General features: G+C 35.1%; 1 protein-coding gene across 7 annotated transcripts in view; it reads left to right on the top strand.

The window, feature by feature from the left end:
• The window catches only part of LOC150103134 (uncharacterized), a 297,815-nt gene that overhangs the window by 198,636 nt on the left and 82,472 nt on the right, over positions 1–16,707 (top strand). For all 7 annotated transcript variants that reach the window (XM_090397967.1, XM_090397972.1, XM_090397966.1 and 4 more), the window contains exons 9-11: positions 2,811–2,846; positions 2,949–3,101; positions 10,847–11,044. In XM_090397967.1, coding sequence (XP_090254093.1) covers positions 2,811–2,846; positions 2,949–3,101; positions 10,847–11,044 — 387 coding nt within the window. The remainder of the gene's footprint in view (positions 1–2,810; positions 2,847–2,948; positions 3,102–10,846; positions 11,045–16,707) is intronic.

Here is a 16,707-nt window from a genome sequence, read left to right as displayed (position 1 = left end):
TGAGGTAGTGTGATGTAATGTGGAAGTTGACAGTATGACATATTTAATTGGATGTTGCTATAAGCCCAGGAATGTGATGAAGAAATGTATAAACAACTTGGATTAGTGAATAAAGAAAGGGTAATTTTTATGGGTGATTTTAATGGTGGTATAGACTGGAATGAAGAGATATCATTTGGGAATAAGGAAAATGAATTTCTTGAGTTCTTGAGAGATAACTATCTTAGGTAGCATGTGAAGGAAGGCACGCAAGGATCGAGAGTTCTAAATCTGATCACGACACTGATTACAACAGAGGATGTAATTGTGAGAGAGAATTTCACACTTTCCTCTAATTGGTGAAAGTGATCACCTGGGTTATGGCTAGCCATGTGTAGACTTTTGTGAGGAAAGGATATATATGGAATTATAAGGAGACAGCTTGGAGCTATAACATGTAACGAGGAGTTGAGCAGTAAGGAAACAAATACTGCTTGGGAACTGACAAAGAAATACATAACAGCATCGATATGTGAATGTATTCTGAAGGCCAAAAGGCTGAATAAGATAGGTGTAAAATGGATGAAAGTAACTTCTTTTTCCAGCATGAAATCTGGAAAAAGAAGTTACTTTGGAGGAAGTACAAGATGAATAATTGTAATCATTAGTTACATGAATGAAGAGTATAAAGAACAAGCCAGGAGAGTGACTAAGTTAGTAAGGAAAACAAAAGTGCAGTGTGAGCAGAAATTAGCATATCAGGTAAAGAAAAACCCTGCAGTTTTTTAGATATGTGGCAAGTAGAAGGTAGAATGATCATGGTACTGATGTTAATGCATGAAAGTGGTAGAATGGTAACTGTTGCAGAAGTCATAGAGATATTCAGTGATCAATTTTTGCTCACCTGGTTTTCAGAAGGATGAAGAGATGTTGGAAAGGGTCCAAGGTGACTGACTAAGGTAGTTTCTAAGAGTATGAGGAGATTGAGAAGATGTAATTTGCAGAGTCTGGTGGACAGGAGGAAGAGTGGGGGAGGGGGATAATATGATAGAGACCTACAAGTTAGTGAGGGGTTGTTATAGGATCAATGCTGGAGAAGTTCTACAGAAAAAAGTGGGAGATCAGGGGAGAACCAGAGGTCATCCCTGGAAACTGTATAAAGAAGGTGTGAGTAGGGGAGCGAGAAGCAGGTTTTTTTCGTGCAGAGTTGTAAATGATTGGAATACCTTGCCTGAGAATGTGGTGTGTGCAAGGAGTTTGAGTGTGTTTAAGACATGGTATGATGAGCTGTGTGTGATAAAAAGACCTCCCAGATGAGTCTTTGACTCCATGAGGTCTTGGGGTAATAATAATAATAATTTATTATTATCCCATTGGATGGAATCACGAGGAACTTAAGTGTAGAGGACATAGGAGAAGATAGCTTAATTGTGAGTGAGGAGGTATTTGAGGAAATAAATAAACTTTATCAATAAGGCAATAGGATTTGGTGACATATCACCAGGCATCCTAAGGGTATGTTTCAGGGAATTGATAGTAACATTGGGCATGCCTGTTAATAAGAGTCCTGCAACAGCACAGGTTCCAAGGGAGTGGAAGGAAGATAAAATTGTTCCACTGCAAGGCTGTAGCTTCAAATTATAGGCCAATTTGTATATCTGGAGTTGCAATGAAGGTGGTAGAGAGATTGGTGAGAAGTAGGATACAGAAATGTGTTGATAACAGCAGTATTGTCATTATCAGCATGGATTTCTTAAAGAGAGATCATGTTTCACTAATTCATGTATTATAACAAGGTGACAAATACCTTGGACAGGAGAGATGAATATGCAGTGGTGTACTTGGATTTTGCAAAGTCTTTTGATAGACTGCACCAAAACTGGTCTAAAAATATTAATTGTAAAAAAGTTATGGAAGTAAAACTTCAATTTAATTTAAAACAAAATAATCACCTGAGTTTCCAAATTTATCAAGGTTATAATACGGAGTATACACATATATACAAAGAAACATGCTACATCTGAATTATTTGGTGTATCAATAGTGTTAATAGGTGACCACATTAGTGTGACTTTAGCATATGTAGATTGTACCATAGGTTTTTTTTTTTGTAGATATGTGTATACTTCATATGATGACCTTGATATGAAGGGGAAATTTTAGTTTAATATAAACTAAAGTTTTACTATAACATGATAGTTGTTTCCATATTTTTTGAAAATGAATGCTGCATAACTATGGGAAAAAAAAAAAGGATTCTCTAAGAAATACTCAGTGCTGCCTAAAGAGAGCCATCCTGTTAATCAGTGACCTTTCAGACTCACTCCAGACACCATCTCATAGACATTACTGTTCTAGCCTTATGCTTCTTTTACAGACATTTTAATGGCACTTCCCTCTGAACTCACTGACACAATTTCTTTACTTTCCCTCAAGCCCATGAACACATAAATATTTGCTGGTGCTGGTCAACATCCTTCACTTACTAAGCATATATGCAAAATACTTAGTCATGTTTGTCACCATGTATTCTAGGCAACTATTTAAGAATGCTGCTGCCAACTCCAAACGAACTTCTTGTCTTCCATCTTCTACTTCCATACTTTATAACAGTTTTCATCATGTCTCCATTTGTTCATAAAACATTAACAGGTTCCTTCTTTCTTCTTGACCATCTGCTCACACGTCATGTGATGTATGTATTAAAAAGTTCTGACTGCTTGTTAGGATCGTTATAAGAACTCTTAAATTAAAATTTTATTCCTCAATTAATACATTAACGTACATAATCACTTGATTTCATATAATGTCTGTCGCCTCTCCTCTTGCAGATTCTGCATCAGAATGGATTAACAGACCATCAACAGGTAGGTTCTAAGTTTATCTGATTTTGTCCTTATTTTTATCCCATAATTTTAATTCTTATTTAAATTCAACTATATTTCTTATGATTGTTCTCTATATTACAGATTGTGGTGGAAGTCTAGAGGATAGTGGAGGTACCGTTTGGATGTCCAATAAAAATGGACCACAGTATTTTGATTGTATCTGGTTAATTCGTCCATCTCATTTCCTTCTAAGGGGCAATTTATCTTTCTCTCTTGTTCACTTTTCCAATATGGGTAGGTAAAAGTAATTATCTTATTAACATAGGTCTATGTTATTAACAATGATTATGTAATTTATGGGGTTGGAAAAAGTTGACCTGTTAAGCTGGAAATGAAATCTCTGCTGCAAATTCTTCATAAAATATTGTAGAATGTATTTGAATAAAATTCATATATGGGTAACAATTTGTAATAACAAAAGCCTTTAGGAGAGCTTCCATAGCTCAGTTGGCATAGATGAGTCCTTTGGTTGGAAAGGCCCAGTTTGGATCCTGTCTATGACTTGAGGAAACTTTATCAGATCTTTTCAATCAAATGGTGAGTTAGCCATCCTCATACAGAGGTGGAGCTCTTGGAAATTAGGGTTTTTCATCCCTCACAACAGGAAATACAGTGAGCAGGGATACTTAAATAAATACCGGAATAAACTCATGTAAAATATTATTAAGTAGCATCTTTAATACATTTAAAAAACTAATCGAACAATAACTGACAATTCCAAAAGACACCACAAAAGTCATATAATAAACACACAAAATTAAATAAAATAGAGTTAGGAAAGATTAGCTGATTTAAAAAGTATTATCTCTCACAAAGGGGATAGACGTAAACCATTGGATCTGTTTAAGTTAGAACTTTACTTCACTCTTCTATATGTGTTTCTTTATAAAGCCATTCCATGAGGAACCGACTTTTGTGAAGAACGCTTGTTGTATTCCAATTAACTCTTATGTCTAGTGCTGATAGCACAAGTCCAGGCTGTTCTGGCTCAAGGTATTGAATATAAGACGTGTCTTTCTAGCCAAATAAAAGCAAATCTTCCTGTTTATCCAAAATAAGATTCTTAACTTTATTTAAAAAGCCAAAAAGGCTATTTTACTGGTGAAATTGTTAATAGAAAGGGGGATGGTAAATCCCTTTATGTTTTAAAAGCCGGGTACGAAACTCGGATCGAAATCCATCAACATCCATAGTTTCATGCCGAAAAACTATCGGCAGGCCCAAGTGTAAATGATCACTTGGGTAGTACCACACCAGGGCAACTCCAAGCAAAGGTGGAGCAAGCTCCCTCACTAACTTTAATATTCTCTCATAATGTAAAAGCCAGCTCCTAAGAGATGTATATATATTGTTTTTACATTATGAGAAGAGGTCACTACCCAGACCGGTTTCAACCTTTTTTCGAGTTTCGTACCCGGCTTTTAAAACATAAAGGGATTTACCATCCCCCTTTCTATTAACAATTTCGCCGGTAAAATAGCCTTTCGGCTTTTTAAATTTGTAATTTACATTAAATATAGGAGTACACCACTTTGGCAATTCGATAGTAGAGGTATGTAAGTTCATGTTCACTCAAAACCTTGATATTCCAGGTCTACCTACTCACTGATGAGACCTCAAAAAAGGTTGAAACTGGTCTGGATAGTTCTTAAGTGACCTCTTCTCATAATGTAAAAACAGTATATATACATCTCTTAGGAGCTGGCTTTTACATTATGAGAGAATATTAAAGTTAGTGAGGGAGCTTGCTCCACCTTTGCTCGGAGTTGCCCTGGTGTGGTACTACCAAAGTGATCATTTACACTTGGGCCTGCCGATAGTTTTTCAGCATGAAACTCTATGGATGTCGATGGATTTCGATCTGAGTTTCGTACCCGGCATTTAAAACATAAAGGAATTTACCATCCCCCTTTCTATTATTCTTAACTTTATTTTATTTAATTGTGTATATGTATATATATTAAAGATACCAATCAATTTTATAAACTTGGTTTTAATCCTTTTTCCCAAGTAAGCAGACTTGCCAGGTCATTGTAATCCTCATGGAATTGGTTATTACTATTTCTCTTCTGCTGCCTCCATAATGCCTTTTTCCTCTGTATCACACGCTTTATCTCTTCATTCGTCAATTTCACACCACACCTTATTTTAACCTTCTGATCCTTGGAATACATTTAGATATTGCTTCTACTAGATAGTTCTTAAGTATCTCTCAAGCTGTATTGATCTCTTTTCCAGCTAACTACTCATTCCATGCTACACCTGCAAGCTGTCTCCTGAGCTCTTCATAATTACCAGCCTTGTAGTTCTACATATGCCATTTTCTCACAAATGTCCTTACACTGCTGGCTACCACCCTGGTAATCACTTCGTCACTCTCACCAACTGAAGAATGATTTGACACCTCATTTATAATTACATCCTGTGATGAGATAATCAAATCCAACACCCTCAATCCTCGTGTGGCCTCTGTTACATACTGTTGAGATAGTTGACCCTCAAAAACTCGAGAAACTCATTTTTCTTTACTTCTAGTTGCTATCTCATCATCCCAGTCTATATTCATCATCATCACAAACCATTGGTATCAGATGCCTCCTTCACTATCTTCTTCCACCTTTCTTTGCACAGTGTCGCAGTATCTGTACACCCATTCAACACCAGTCCTTTGTCATCTATCCATTCTCTGTATGGTCTACCTTTTCTGTTTACACCGTCCATAATACCAAACATGAATGTTTTTGAATTGGATTTAAATGGTATTTATGCGAATACAGATTGATAAGAAAATAACTATTTATTAACTTAAAAGCTAATATTTCGCTGGTATTATATCCAGCATCTTCAGAGCACACAAAGTTTGTTACAAATGCGAGACTACCACAAATTGGTGTAATAGGCTAGTATAAGTAATTGCAGCATGCATCACAAGACTAAAGTCCTAATACGGTGCCATCTAAGTTTAAAAAAAAAAAAAAAAAAAAAAAAAAAAAAAAAAAAAAAAACAGTAGTCCAAAGTTTTGAAAAAAAATAAATAAAAATAATTAAAATAAATGAATATTAATTTGGTCTTAGGATGACTGTCTCCCAAATCTTTGGTAGATTTATACAGCCATACTTGTTAAGGTTTGGAGAATGTTTTAAGGCTTCTGTTGAATCTTGGAACAACCTCTCTGACTTGTTGTAGAAGCTTCTGTGCAGTACTTTTGTTTTTTCCAATTGATCCTGTGTGCTGGGGTATCCAAAGCATGGTCTGCCAGACCCGACTTGCCATAGCGAAAGAACACAAAAAAATTATTTTTTGTGTTCAATGAGGGGGATGTCCACAGTTCTTCCTGTCTGTCCGTGGTAGGCTCGATGACAAGAACAGGGCACTTCATAGACTCCTGGGTGTGATAAAGGAGTGAATCTGTCCTTAGGTGAATGGATGAGTTGCCAATTTCACATAAGGTTTAAATACGGTGCGCAGTTGGTGCGTGTTAAGCACCCTAGATATCTTTTCAGATGTGCCTTTAATGTAAGAGATGGTGATAGTTTTGTTGTAGTCTTCTGTAGTAGATAGCGGGGGGGGGGGGGGATTTCTGGGATTGAAGTGCCCTGTTCTTGTCATCAAGCCTACTACGGACAGACAGGAAGAACTGTGGACATCTGCCTCAGTGAACACAAAATATATCCGGCACTTTCGCTATAGCAAGTCTGGTCTGGCAGACCATGCTTTGGATACACAGCACACAGGATCAATTGGAAAAAAACAAAAGTACTGCACAGAAGCTTCTACAAGTCAGAGAGGTTGTTCCTGGAATCAACAGAAGCCTTAAAACATACTCCAAACCTTAACAAGTATGGCTGTATAAATCTACCAAAGATTTGGGAGACAGTCATCCTAAGACCAAATTAATATTTATTTATTTTAATTTTTTCAGAACTTTGGACTACTATTTTTCAAACCTTTCAAGGACTACTATTTGACCTACTATATTTTTTTCAAAATTTTGGACTACTGTTTTTTTCACGCTGCAATTACTTATACTATCCCCCACTGTTATGCCGAATTGGGGTTGTCTCGCATTTGTGACAAACTTTGTGTGCTCTGAAGATGCTGGATATAATACCAGAGAAATATTAGCTTTTAAGTTAATAAATAGTTATTTTCTTATCAATGTGTGTTTGCATCAATACTGTGTAAATCCAATTTAACATGTGTGACGAACACATAAGCCTATTCACGCACATGAATGTCTTTATCTTCCTGTCCTCACTCATTCTGCAGATGTGTTCAAATAATTGTGTCTTCCGTTTTATAATCTTCTGCATTAGATTCTCCTTTGGTTGTATCTTCCGATAGAGCTCTTCATTCATGAATTTCTGTACCCATCTTATTCTTAAAATCTTCCTGTAACAAGTTCTTTCAAATGCTAAAATTCTTTTTCTTGATTCCTTATTTATTACCCACATTTCAGATCCATACAGTATACCGCTAAAGATATGTTTCCAGTATTCTTAGTTTTGTTTGCAAGCTGATCACTTTGCTTTTCCAGATGTTATCCATGGCCTTCAGATTTGTTCTTCCCTTTGCAATACTGATCTTTCTTTTTTACAGTCCAAATCATGTCATTTTACTTCCTAAATATATGAATTGTTCTATATTTTCTATATCAATTCCATCCACTTTTATCTCTTGTTTCATGTTCTTCTCATCAAATACCATTGTCTTTGTTTTTCCAAGTTCATAAGTCCGAATCTTTTCCCCTCCTCATTTAACGGTTTCAATGTTTTTTGTAGTTCTCTTTCATCTTCTTCAATAATAACTATGTCATCTGCAAATCTCAGATTAATTCTCATCCCATACACTGATATTCCTTTTGCATTTTCCTTCATTTTATCCATTGCTCTTTCTAAATGTGTGATGAAAATGCTTGGCGATGTTGGGTCCTCCTGTCTAGTACCTCTGCTTGTTTTAAACCATTTCCAATTATCACCTATTCTAACTGCTGCAACTGCATTCTTATAAACATCTTTTAATATAGCTATTAGTTTCTGTCAATTCCATAGGATTCTAGCACTGCTAATGTCACTTTCTGGTCAATACCGTCAAATGCCTTCTGAAAATCAACAAAGCAAGCATATATGGTTTTTGTTTTTTCTCCTAGCTTTCTCCTGCTATTTAATCGCATTGTCAAAATCTGTTGAATTCTAGTTCTATCTTTCCTAAATCTTGCTTGCTCGTCTGCAAGGTATGCTTCCAATTGTGTTCTCAATCTTTCTGTCAATATCATTATCACCTTACCAAGATGACTTGTCATGACAATTGTTTTATAATTTTTACATTCTAGCTCATTTCCTTTCTTGTATAATGTCATTAATATCGATTTCACCCACTCCTCTGGCATTTTCCCTTCTTTCCATACCATATTACATAGTTAGTGCATTTCTGTAACCATACTTTTGCCACCATATTTAATCATTTCTCCTGTGATGTTATCATTACCAGGACTCTTGTTGTGTTTTAGCCGTTCTATTGCTTTTTCTACGTCTCCTCTTAAAATGTCCATATCATACTCATTACCTGGTGGTGATATCTGCTTTCTATTTTCTTATCTTCAGTCAGTTTCCCAACACTATCTAAATCTAGTTTTTCTTCATATAACTCACTATAGTATCTTGTCCGCCACTGTACAATTTTATCTTTATTCATCAATACTTTGCCTTTTTCATCTTTAATTGTGGTTCTGTTTTGGTTGCCACCTTCTATTAATGGTTCTAATCGTTTTGTACACCTTCCTAGTTTTATGGTCTCCATAGTGCTATTCTATATTATTGCATTGGGCTTCTAACCATTTCGTCTCATCTAATCCATTCTGACTGCTTTTTTCACCTCATTACACTTTCTTCTATATTGCTCCTCTGTTTGTTCTGATGTATTCCCTTATCTTCAACATTTTTTTTCCTGTATTAACTTCAGTGTTTCTTGTTTAATCTACTTCTTCTTGATCTTCTCTTCTTCTGATACTGTTTCTTTAACTACGTCTTCTATCGCCTTCATTACTCCTTTCACTCTTAGATTTGAATTTTTTCTTTTCAACACTTAAGTTTCTCTTCTAACTGTTCTGTACCTTCTTCCTATTTCTCCTTCACTAATTCTTGCATATCTCTTTGTTTCTGATGGAGTTTATATTTTCTTTTTAATTTCAACTTGATGTTTGCAATCACTAAACTATGATCTGAGTCTATATCTGCTCCTTGAAAAGTTCGACACTGCTGTACTGATGTTATCCATCTTTTAATCATATTGGTCATCTTCTTGGTTTTCCCATAATTTGATTGCCCCATTTTCTACAGTCCTTTTGTTGGAATCTTGTGTTACAGATCATCATCTTGTGGTCCACAGCAAATTCTGACATTTTTCACCTCATTCATTTCTTTCTTCAAAACCATATTTTTCCATGACTCTTTCCCAACCATCATTATGTATTCTGACTTTGGCATTCCAATCTCCTTCAATAATTAGTACATCTTGCTTTGGTATTGTTTCTATTGTCTCTGTTAGATCTTTGTAAAATAAGTCAATATCCTGATCTGTGCTGTCAGATGTGGGTGCATATATCTGGACTATTAATATATTAAATGTGGTTTTGTTTGAAATCTTGCTACTATGATTCATTCATTGACTGGTTTGTAGCCTAACAGTGCCTCTGTAGCTCTTCTGTTGAGAAGGAAGCCAACTCCTGCTTCGTGCTTGGTGTCATGCCCTGACCATATGACTTTGCAACCATTTATCTCTCCTGATGATGTCCATCGCATCTCTGCCAGTCATAGTATATCACACCGATATCTCTTCATTTCCTCGCAAAGTAGTTCTAGCTTTCCTGACATCCAAAGTGTCTGTACATTCCATGTTCCTACTGATAGTAGTTCTGTTAGTTTCAGTTTGTTTCCTTTTGGCATCCCACTTTTTGATCCAACCCTGATCTCTCTATTGGTACTGCAGACGTTGTTCATCTGGGCAACATCTGAGCCGGCATGTTTTGGGTGTTGATCGTATAGGCAGTCTATGTTGCCATAATTAAAATCACCCATAATGATAACCTTTTATTTGCTTGAATAATGTGATTATACATTTCATGGTCACTACCATCCACATTACTAGGTCTCTAACAACATCTAAGTATTTCTTTCTGTTCACCTCTATCTCACACCATACTGCCTCAAAACCACTACCACTATTTCCTCTTGCATCTCTACTTTGTATGGACATAACTCTTTCTCTATCATCAATAGCACTTCCCCCTTTCCTTTTTACTCTTTCTCTCCTCACTTATGTCTAATCTTACTGCATTAAGTGATGAGTAAATTAGTATAGTATTATGGGTGTTAATCTTAATGTCATTCACCTTGTCAGTTGAAGACAAGCTAGCTAGTCACATATGGAGGGTGGCAAGACTTCTCCTCCAAGAAACTTGGGTGTTTCATCCTGCAAAATTACATAATGGTAATAATGATGTCTTTTGATTGGAAAAGCCTGGATTCAAATCCCATCTATGATAACTTTTTTTTATAAAAGTTTTTCCGCAGAAGGTGAGTTGGCTAGTCTCATGGAGCTGGCATGGTTTCTTCTTTTGAAAACTCAGGTTTTTCACTCATAGAAACAAACTATTCAAAGAATGCATAATTAACAGACATATACACAGGGCCTTAGTTGCTTTGGGTGTAATACCAGACAACCTAACCTGGGGGGGGGGGGGGGTTTGAAGCATGATCAAAGCAAGCCAGACCACTATATTATAGTGGTCTGTCTTGCTTTGGTCATGCTTCAAACCTTGATAACATTGGGATTTCTTCTCATTATTTCTTCATGTAGAAAAAATTAGTTTCAAGTCTTGTATTTTCAAAATATGACAAGATTGTTTACTTGCTTGTCATTTAGTGTATACCATGCTTGCTCTTCTTTGATACCTATAAAATTCCTTTCTTTTCTTCAGAACAAAATAGTACGATAACAATTCACAGTGGACTGACTTCAAAATCGCTGCCTTTGAGGACTGTGGAATGGTCTAAGCGACAATCAAGCTTTCAGGAGATAGTTGTTCCAGCTTCAGAAGGACTTTATATTCATATGAAAGCTTGTCTTAATATCAACTCTTTCCTTGCCTTTACATATGCAGTTTTTCATTATGGAAGTAAGTTGTTTTATGCTGAAAAGAACTAAATTTTAATGCTCAAATCTAACACTTCTAGTAAATGAAGTTCTGCAGATTCACCGTATTTTGTTTATTGAAAGGAAAACAAAAACTTTCCTGAATTTAAACTTTTGTGGGGAGTGCTTAATTGAATGATTGGTATAGAAAGTGATATTTTAACCTATTTAAAAATTTTTAAAAACCAAAAATGCACTGTAAACTTGTAAGACATAACTGGAACAACAATTAGTTCCTTTTGGCTTAATAATATTAACAATGGATTAAAATCAGATAAGTAACCATTTACTGGTTACTTATCTGATTTTACTTGTTTAGTTAAGGTTTATATTGTTTCTTTTACTTATGTGCTAACAAATTCAACACATATCTAATTAACATCCTCCAGTAGAAACTACAGGTTCAATTAAGATATCTTCAGATCCTCTGTTTTTAGAGGATCTGAACATATTTTCAGTTTAGTTACCTTGTCTTATGTCTAGTCCAGTGACTGCAAACCAGAATTTGTTGTTGTTTGCGTAGATGTCCCGCTACAGGGCAAAGGCCTCTCCCATGCTCTCCTACCCTGGGCCTCTCTTGCCCATGTGACACCAATATACTTTTAGTTTTAGAATAATTAAGTTTGGTTTATGTTTCGTTTGTTGGGATCTTCCACAGACTACATTCCAATAGAGCACTTAAGATTTACAACGTTAGTCGTTTATTTGAAGATAACTTATTTTTTAATCAAAAGTGCAACCCCATCCCACATAAAATATATTTCGTGATAATGTTTGTATTTTGCATTTATCACAGTGAGCTTTTATTCTTTACTTGTTAATAGAGAAGATGCAAGCTTTGCCATGAGTAAGTTGCATGTGAAAACCAACTCAGAGAAAAATATTAGCATGCATATCTCTCTCTCTCCTAATTTGATTTGAATGGGAGGCTCTAATTTGAGATTTTCCAAGTTTGCAATTATGTTCAATTAACAGTACTATTCATTACACACAAAAGAAAATCATTGATTAATACATTCTAAGATAGATAAAATATATTTATAAACACTAAGGATATAATAAAATTGAAATGATCAATGAAATTTAGATTCATTAATAAATAGCAGGCCTGATCATATCACTCTTGTACCTTGGCTTAAACTGAATATTAACAAGGTCTACATATGAAAGATCACAAAAAACTTGTTTGTATGTATATAGGTAGCCATCTAATTGCTTGAATCCAGTCCATGGTTTTGCCCATGACATGAATATCAAAGAATATCAGCAAAACTGTGACCAAAGAATATGATCGCTCTTCTTTCTTATATAAGTAATCTGCTTTGCTATACAAAAGATTGAAACCTTTAGACCTTAAATGCTGATCTCCCTACCATGCTTCAGTGAGAGGTGGGATAGTGGATTGCCACTATTCCCATCATGTCTGAAAACTAAAATTTTATACTCAACATACCCCCCCCTCTTCTGTGACTAAATAATACATGTTTGGTCAGGAGATTTCTCTCCTCTAGGTAAGTTTAATCTCCAGTACTTCTTGGCATATGATTATGCCAAGAAGCACTGGAGATTATGGTAATGATTATGGAATACTTATATATAAATTGTATCATAAAAAGTTGTATTAGTGTTCCTTCTATGGAGTCTGAAGACTCATTGCAAGAAATCAAACACTCAGACTACTGTCACACTTTTCCTTGGATACATTGAATGTAGCCAAGGAGCACTTGCCATTCACTATGACAGTGCATCCTACTCACTCACCATGCAAGAAATCTTTCCATTTCCTACTCACATGACCTTTGTACAGTTTCCAGGGATGACCTCTCATTTTCCCATTACTTCAGAGGCGTAGCTAGGGGGGGGGGGGTTGCAGAGAGGGCAGTCTGCCACAGGCGGCACTTTGAACTTTTTTGAACTTTTGCAGTTAATTCTAAAATACAGTCTCGAGAACTCATTTCCAAATATTGTAATACTACTGCGAATTTTCCTCACAATTGCTGTAACTGTTGCTAGTTGTGAGAGGAGTTTTTCTAAATAAAATTGAAGAATTACCTACATTACTATGAAATAGACTTTTCCAATGCATCGATTTTGCTATAGAAAAGCAAGAAAAATAACATTTTAGAATGTTGAAATTAAAGTTTCACTTCAAAAATAAATATAGTGTTTTAATTTATTTCTTTATACGTCGTTTTGACTTTTTGTAGTATTGTTGGTGTGTATTGAGAGAGGCGGCAAACTCTGGGACCACCCCGGGCGACAGAATCTCTAGCTACACCACTGCATTACTCTATACAATAATTCCCCTGTATCTGTCTAATAGGTTCCTCTCACCAACTTAAGACCCAATCATATCAATTCTCTTATCTACTAAGTTCTTCCAACTACTTCCCTTAATCTCTCCTTATACTTAACCATTCCAGTCTTGAGTCTGTTATTTGCCTCTGCAATGTTTACTTAATCACCAATATGACCAGGTGACTATATCTACGTGCAGAAATCTGAATGTGACACTTTTATACAGTATAATTATCATCTTCCTCTTTGCACTTCTGAGGCCTCTTTTTGCATTATATCAGCAATTTTCTGGGTAACCTTTACAACTTTCACAATGTGTCCCATAAACTTATGTTCCCTATCCACCACTATCTTCCAGATCCCTTGCCTCTTCCACCTCCTGAAGCAAAGTTCCTTTATTATGATAAACCTCATTCCATATTTTCTGGCCAAAGTACATAAATTTACACTTGGAAAAATTGAAGTGACATCGCTGCCTTTCTTCAGCCCAAAGTCCTATCATGTTCAAATCCTCTTGCAATTTTCTCACATTGCTCTTCCTGATTTAGCAGAATTCCTAAGAAGAGATTCAGTAGCTCAGCAAACAGCTGAATCTCCTCTCAAACCTTGCGCTATATCCGACACGTGGTGGATAGATTTCACAATAGTAGCTGATAATCCTAGGATGTCATCTATAGGCAAAATGAATAATTAGAATTGAAACACTTCGATGCAGCTCGGCTTCCGCTTTGTGCGCAACTTTTGGATCGCCCTGTATAAGCTTTAGACATTCATGCTTACATTTATGATGAGCATAATTAAAACTTATGAGGAGAGGAGATTTGGTTGCGAAATATAAATAACCAGTAGTTTCGCAAATAGCTATAGGGAGGGCTTATCCAATGAATTAATAATGTTATTGATAAAGTGATTCATCTAGATGTTGCAAGAATACATGTGGATTGATGGAGTAGCTAATCATCTAGTACAGTTCATGTATTTGTTTATTTTATTTTGCTGTGTTTTTTAAGAATTTTATTTTATTCACTAATGATCAGTTTACACTTTTTTACATATATACATAGTAATATATACATAATTTTCTTCTTTATGCAGGTATATATTTTTTTAAAAAAATCACAATATCTATTTTCTTTATGCACATAAAATTATTGAATACCATTACATTATATTATTTTACAAGTTGTAAATTTTATATGTGTGTGTATATGTATGTATGTATATATATATATTTTTTTTTTTAAATAAATATTTGACTTAAACCGAGATAAAATATGAAGTTTTAATGAAAATGATACAACTAGTTTCAGCCTTTTACAGCCTTCTTCAGGTATCCTCCAAAGGTAGAACACAGTAATAAAAATTGAAGTTACAAAAAACTGAGAATTACAGGCAAAAAATGCAATATATAATTGACACAAAAACATACCAACAGATATCTGCACTGTCAATCTCATCACTTTCTACCACGAAAGCTTGGAACTATTTCTACCTTAGGGCACAGAGCACGCTCTCTTTTAAATGAACCAGATGAGCTCAAAAAAGAAATTAATCACCTATCTCTTATCTTTAAACAAAATGAATATTCTGAAAAAATGATTAAGAAATTTCTTCTGGATCCTCCTAGGCAGCGTACTATGGAAACTACTGATTTTAAAGGTAGCATCTCAATACCTTACATTAGTTCAGTCTCCAATAAATTGACTAAAGTTCTTAAAAAATACAACATCAGGACGTTTTTCACTACACTCCCTAAAGTCCGTTCTCTTATAAGCCATCCAAAGCCTATTCATCACAACCTGAAATATCCAGGTGTTTACAAGTTGTAGTGCAATTGTAATATTCCTTATTTTGGACAGACTAACAAATCTGTTGAACTTCGTATAGAGGAGCATAAGAGAGACATCTCCTATAAAAGATCACATGCATCGCCGCTATCTACTCATGTTCTTTTCTCAAACAATCCTCATAATGATCTACAAAGTCGCTCGGTTTGCTGGGATAAATCCAAAAACATTTTTCGCTGCAGTGATGAGTTTGAAAGGAAAATCGTGGAGTCCAGGGAAATCCTCCTTAATCCTGAACATTTGAACAACAATTTGAGTTACAACATCCTTGATAGCCATGCTGCAGTTGTTCCATACTGGTCATTAAATCTCGTGAACTTGCAAGCTCACATGCAACAAACAATAGCGCGTTAGATAGAACAACTTGAAAAATACAACGTTTTTGTGTCAATTATGTATTTCGTTTTTTTTCAGTAATTCTCAGTTTTTTGTAACTTCAATTTTTCTGTGTTCTACCTTTAGTGGATACCTGAAGAAGGCTGTAAAAGGCTGAAACTAGTTGTATCATTTTCATTAAAACTTCATATTTTATCTCCTTTTAAGTCATTAAATATTCTTTAAAATGTACCATTACAACCGAGTAGAAGCTCAGGAATATATATATATATATATATATATATATATAATGTGAGTGACATTGAAACACATAAAATGCATGGGAGACTGCCCATCACTGTTGTACAGTATGTTACCTTCTAGAATTTCCAGTCTACCAATTTGCTTCTGTCAATCTTTGAAATTTTTTGAAAGCATTCTCTACAACACTTACTGACTTTGTCTGACAGATCATCCATTTTGATCATTTTATGACCAATTTGCTTCTGTCAATCTTTGAAATTTTTCGAAAGCATTCTCTACAACACTTACTGACTGCCTGACAGATTATCCATTTTTATCATTTTATGAATTTTGGGCTGTATCTAAAAATTCTTTTATGATTATCTCCTTGATTTGCAGAATGGAAAGATTTCCTTTTGAGCTGAATTTTTTGTGAATAATCCACACATTTACAGGAGCTATTCCAAAAAGTAATTCCATCATAGATTTTTTTATACCACTTGGTCTTTGAGTGTGCAATAATAACATGCCATTTGGTCTGAGATGACACCTTTCTTTGTCATCATAGTTGAGCACAATATCTAGTTCTTGCAGTTTCAGCCCTTCCCTATTGTAAGCACTCTTCAGACACACAATGATCTTTGTAAATTGTTAATATAGTTAACTGATCTTTTCAGTCCATTCAATATTTTTAATGCATTTTTTGTGTTTCTTCATCATGCCTTCTGGTGGAAGTCCAACTCTATTATTCCTGATTGTTCCACAGAGAAATCTTTTAAAGAGAAAGTGCCAAACTCATAAAAATTGTCTGCAAACATAATGCATCCTTTATCCAAGAGACTAAGCACTTTCAGTGATGGATATATATGCATATAATTTCATATATGCAGAATATATTCCACATATATATGTATTCCTGAGCTTCAACTCGGTTGTTATGGTA

Source organism: Typopeltis vanoorti, chromosome 9, assembly GCF_054136105.1.
Source record: "Typopeltis vanoorti isolate ZY-2024b chromosome 9, IOZ_Tvanoo_1.0, whole genome shotgun sequence".
In the NCBI taxonomy this organism is placed as follows: domain Eukaryota; kingdom Metazoa; phylum Arthropoda; class Arachnida; order Uropygi; family Thelyphonidae; genus Typopeltis; species Typopeltis vanoorti.
This window is presented reverse-complemented; position numbering and strand designations above follow the sequence as displayed.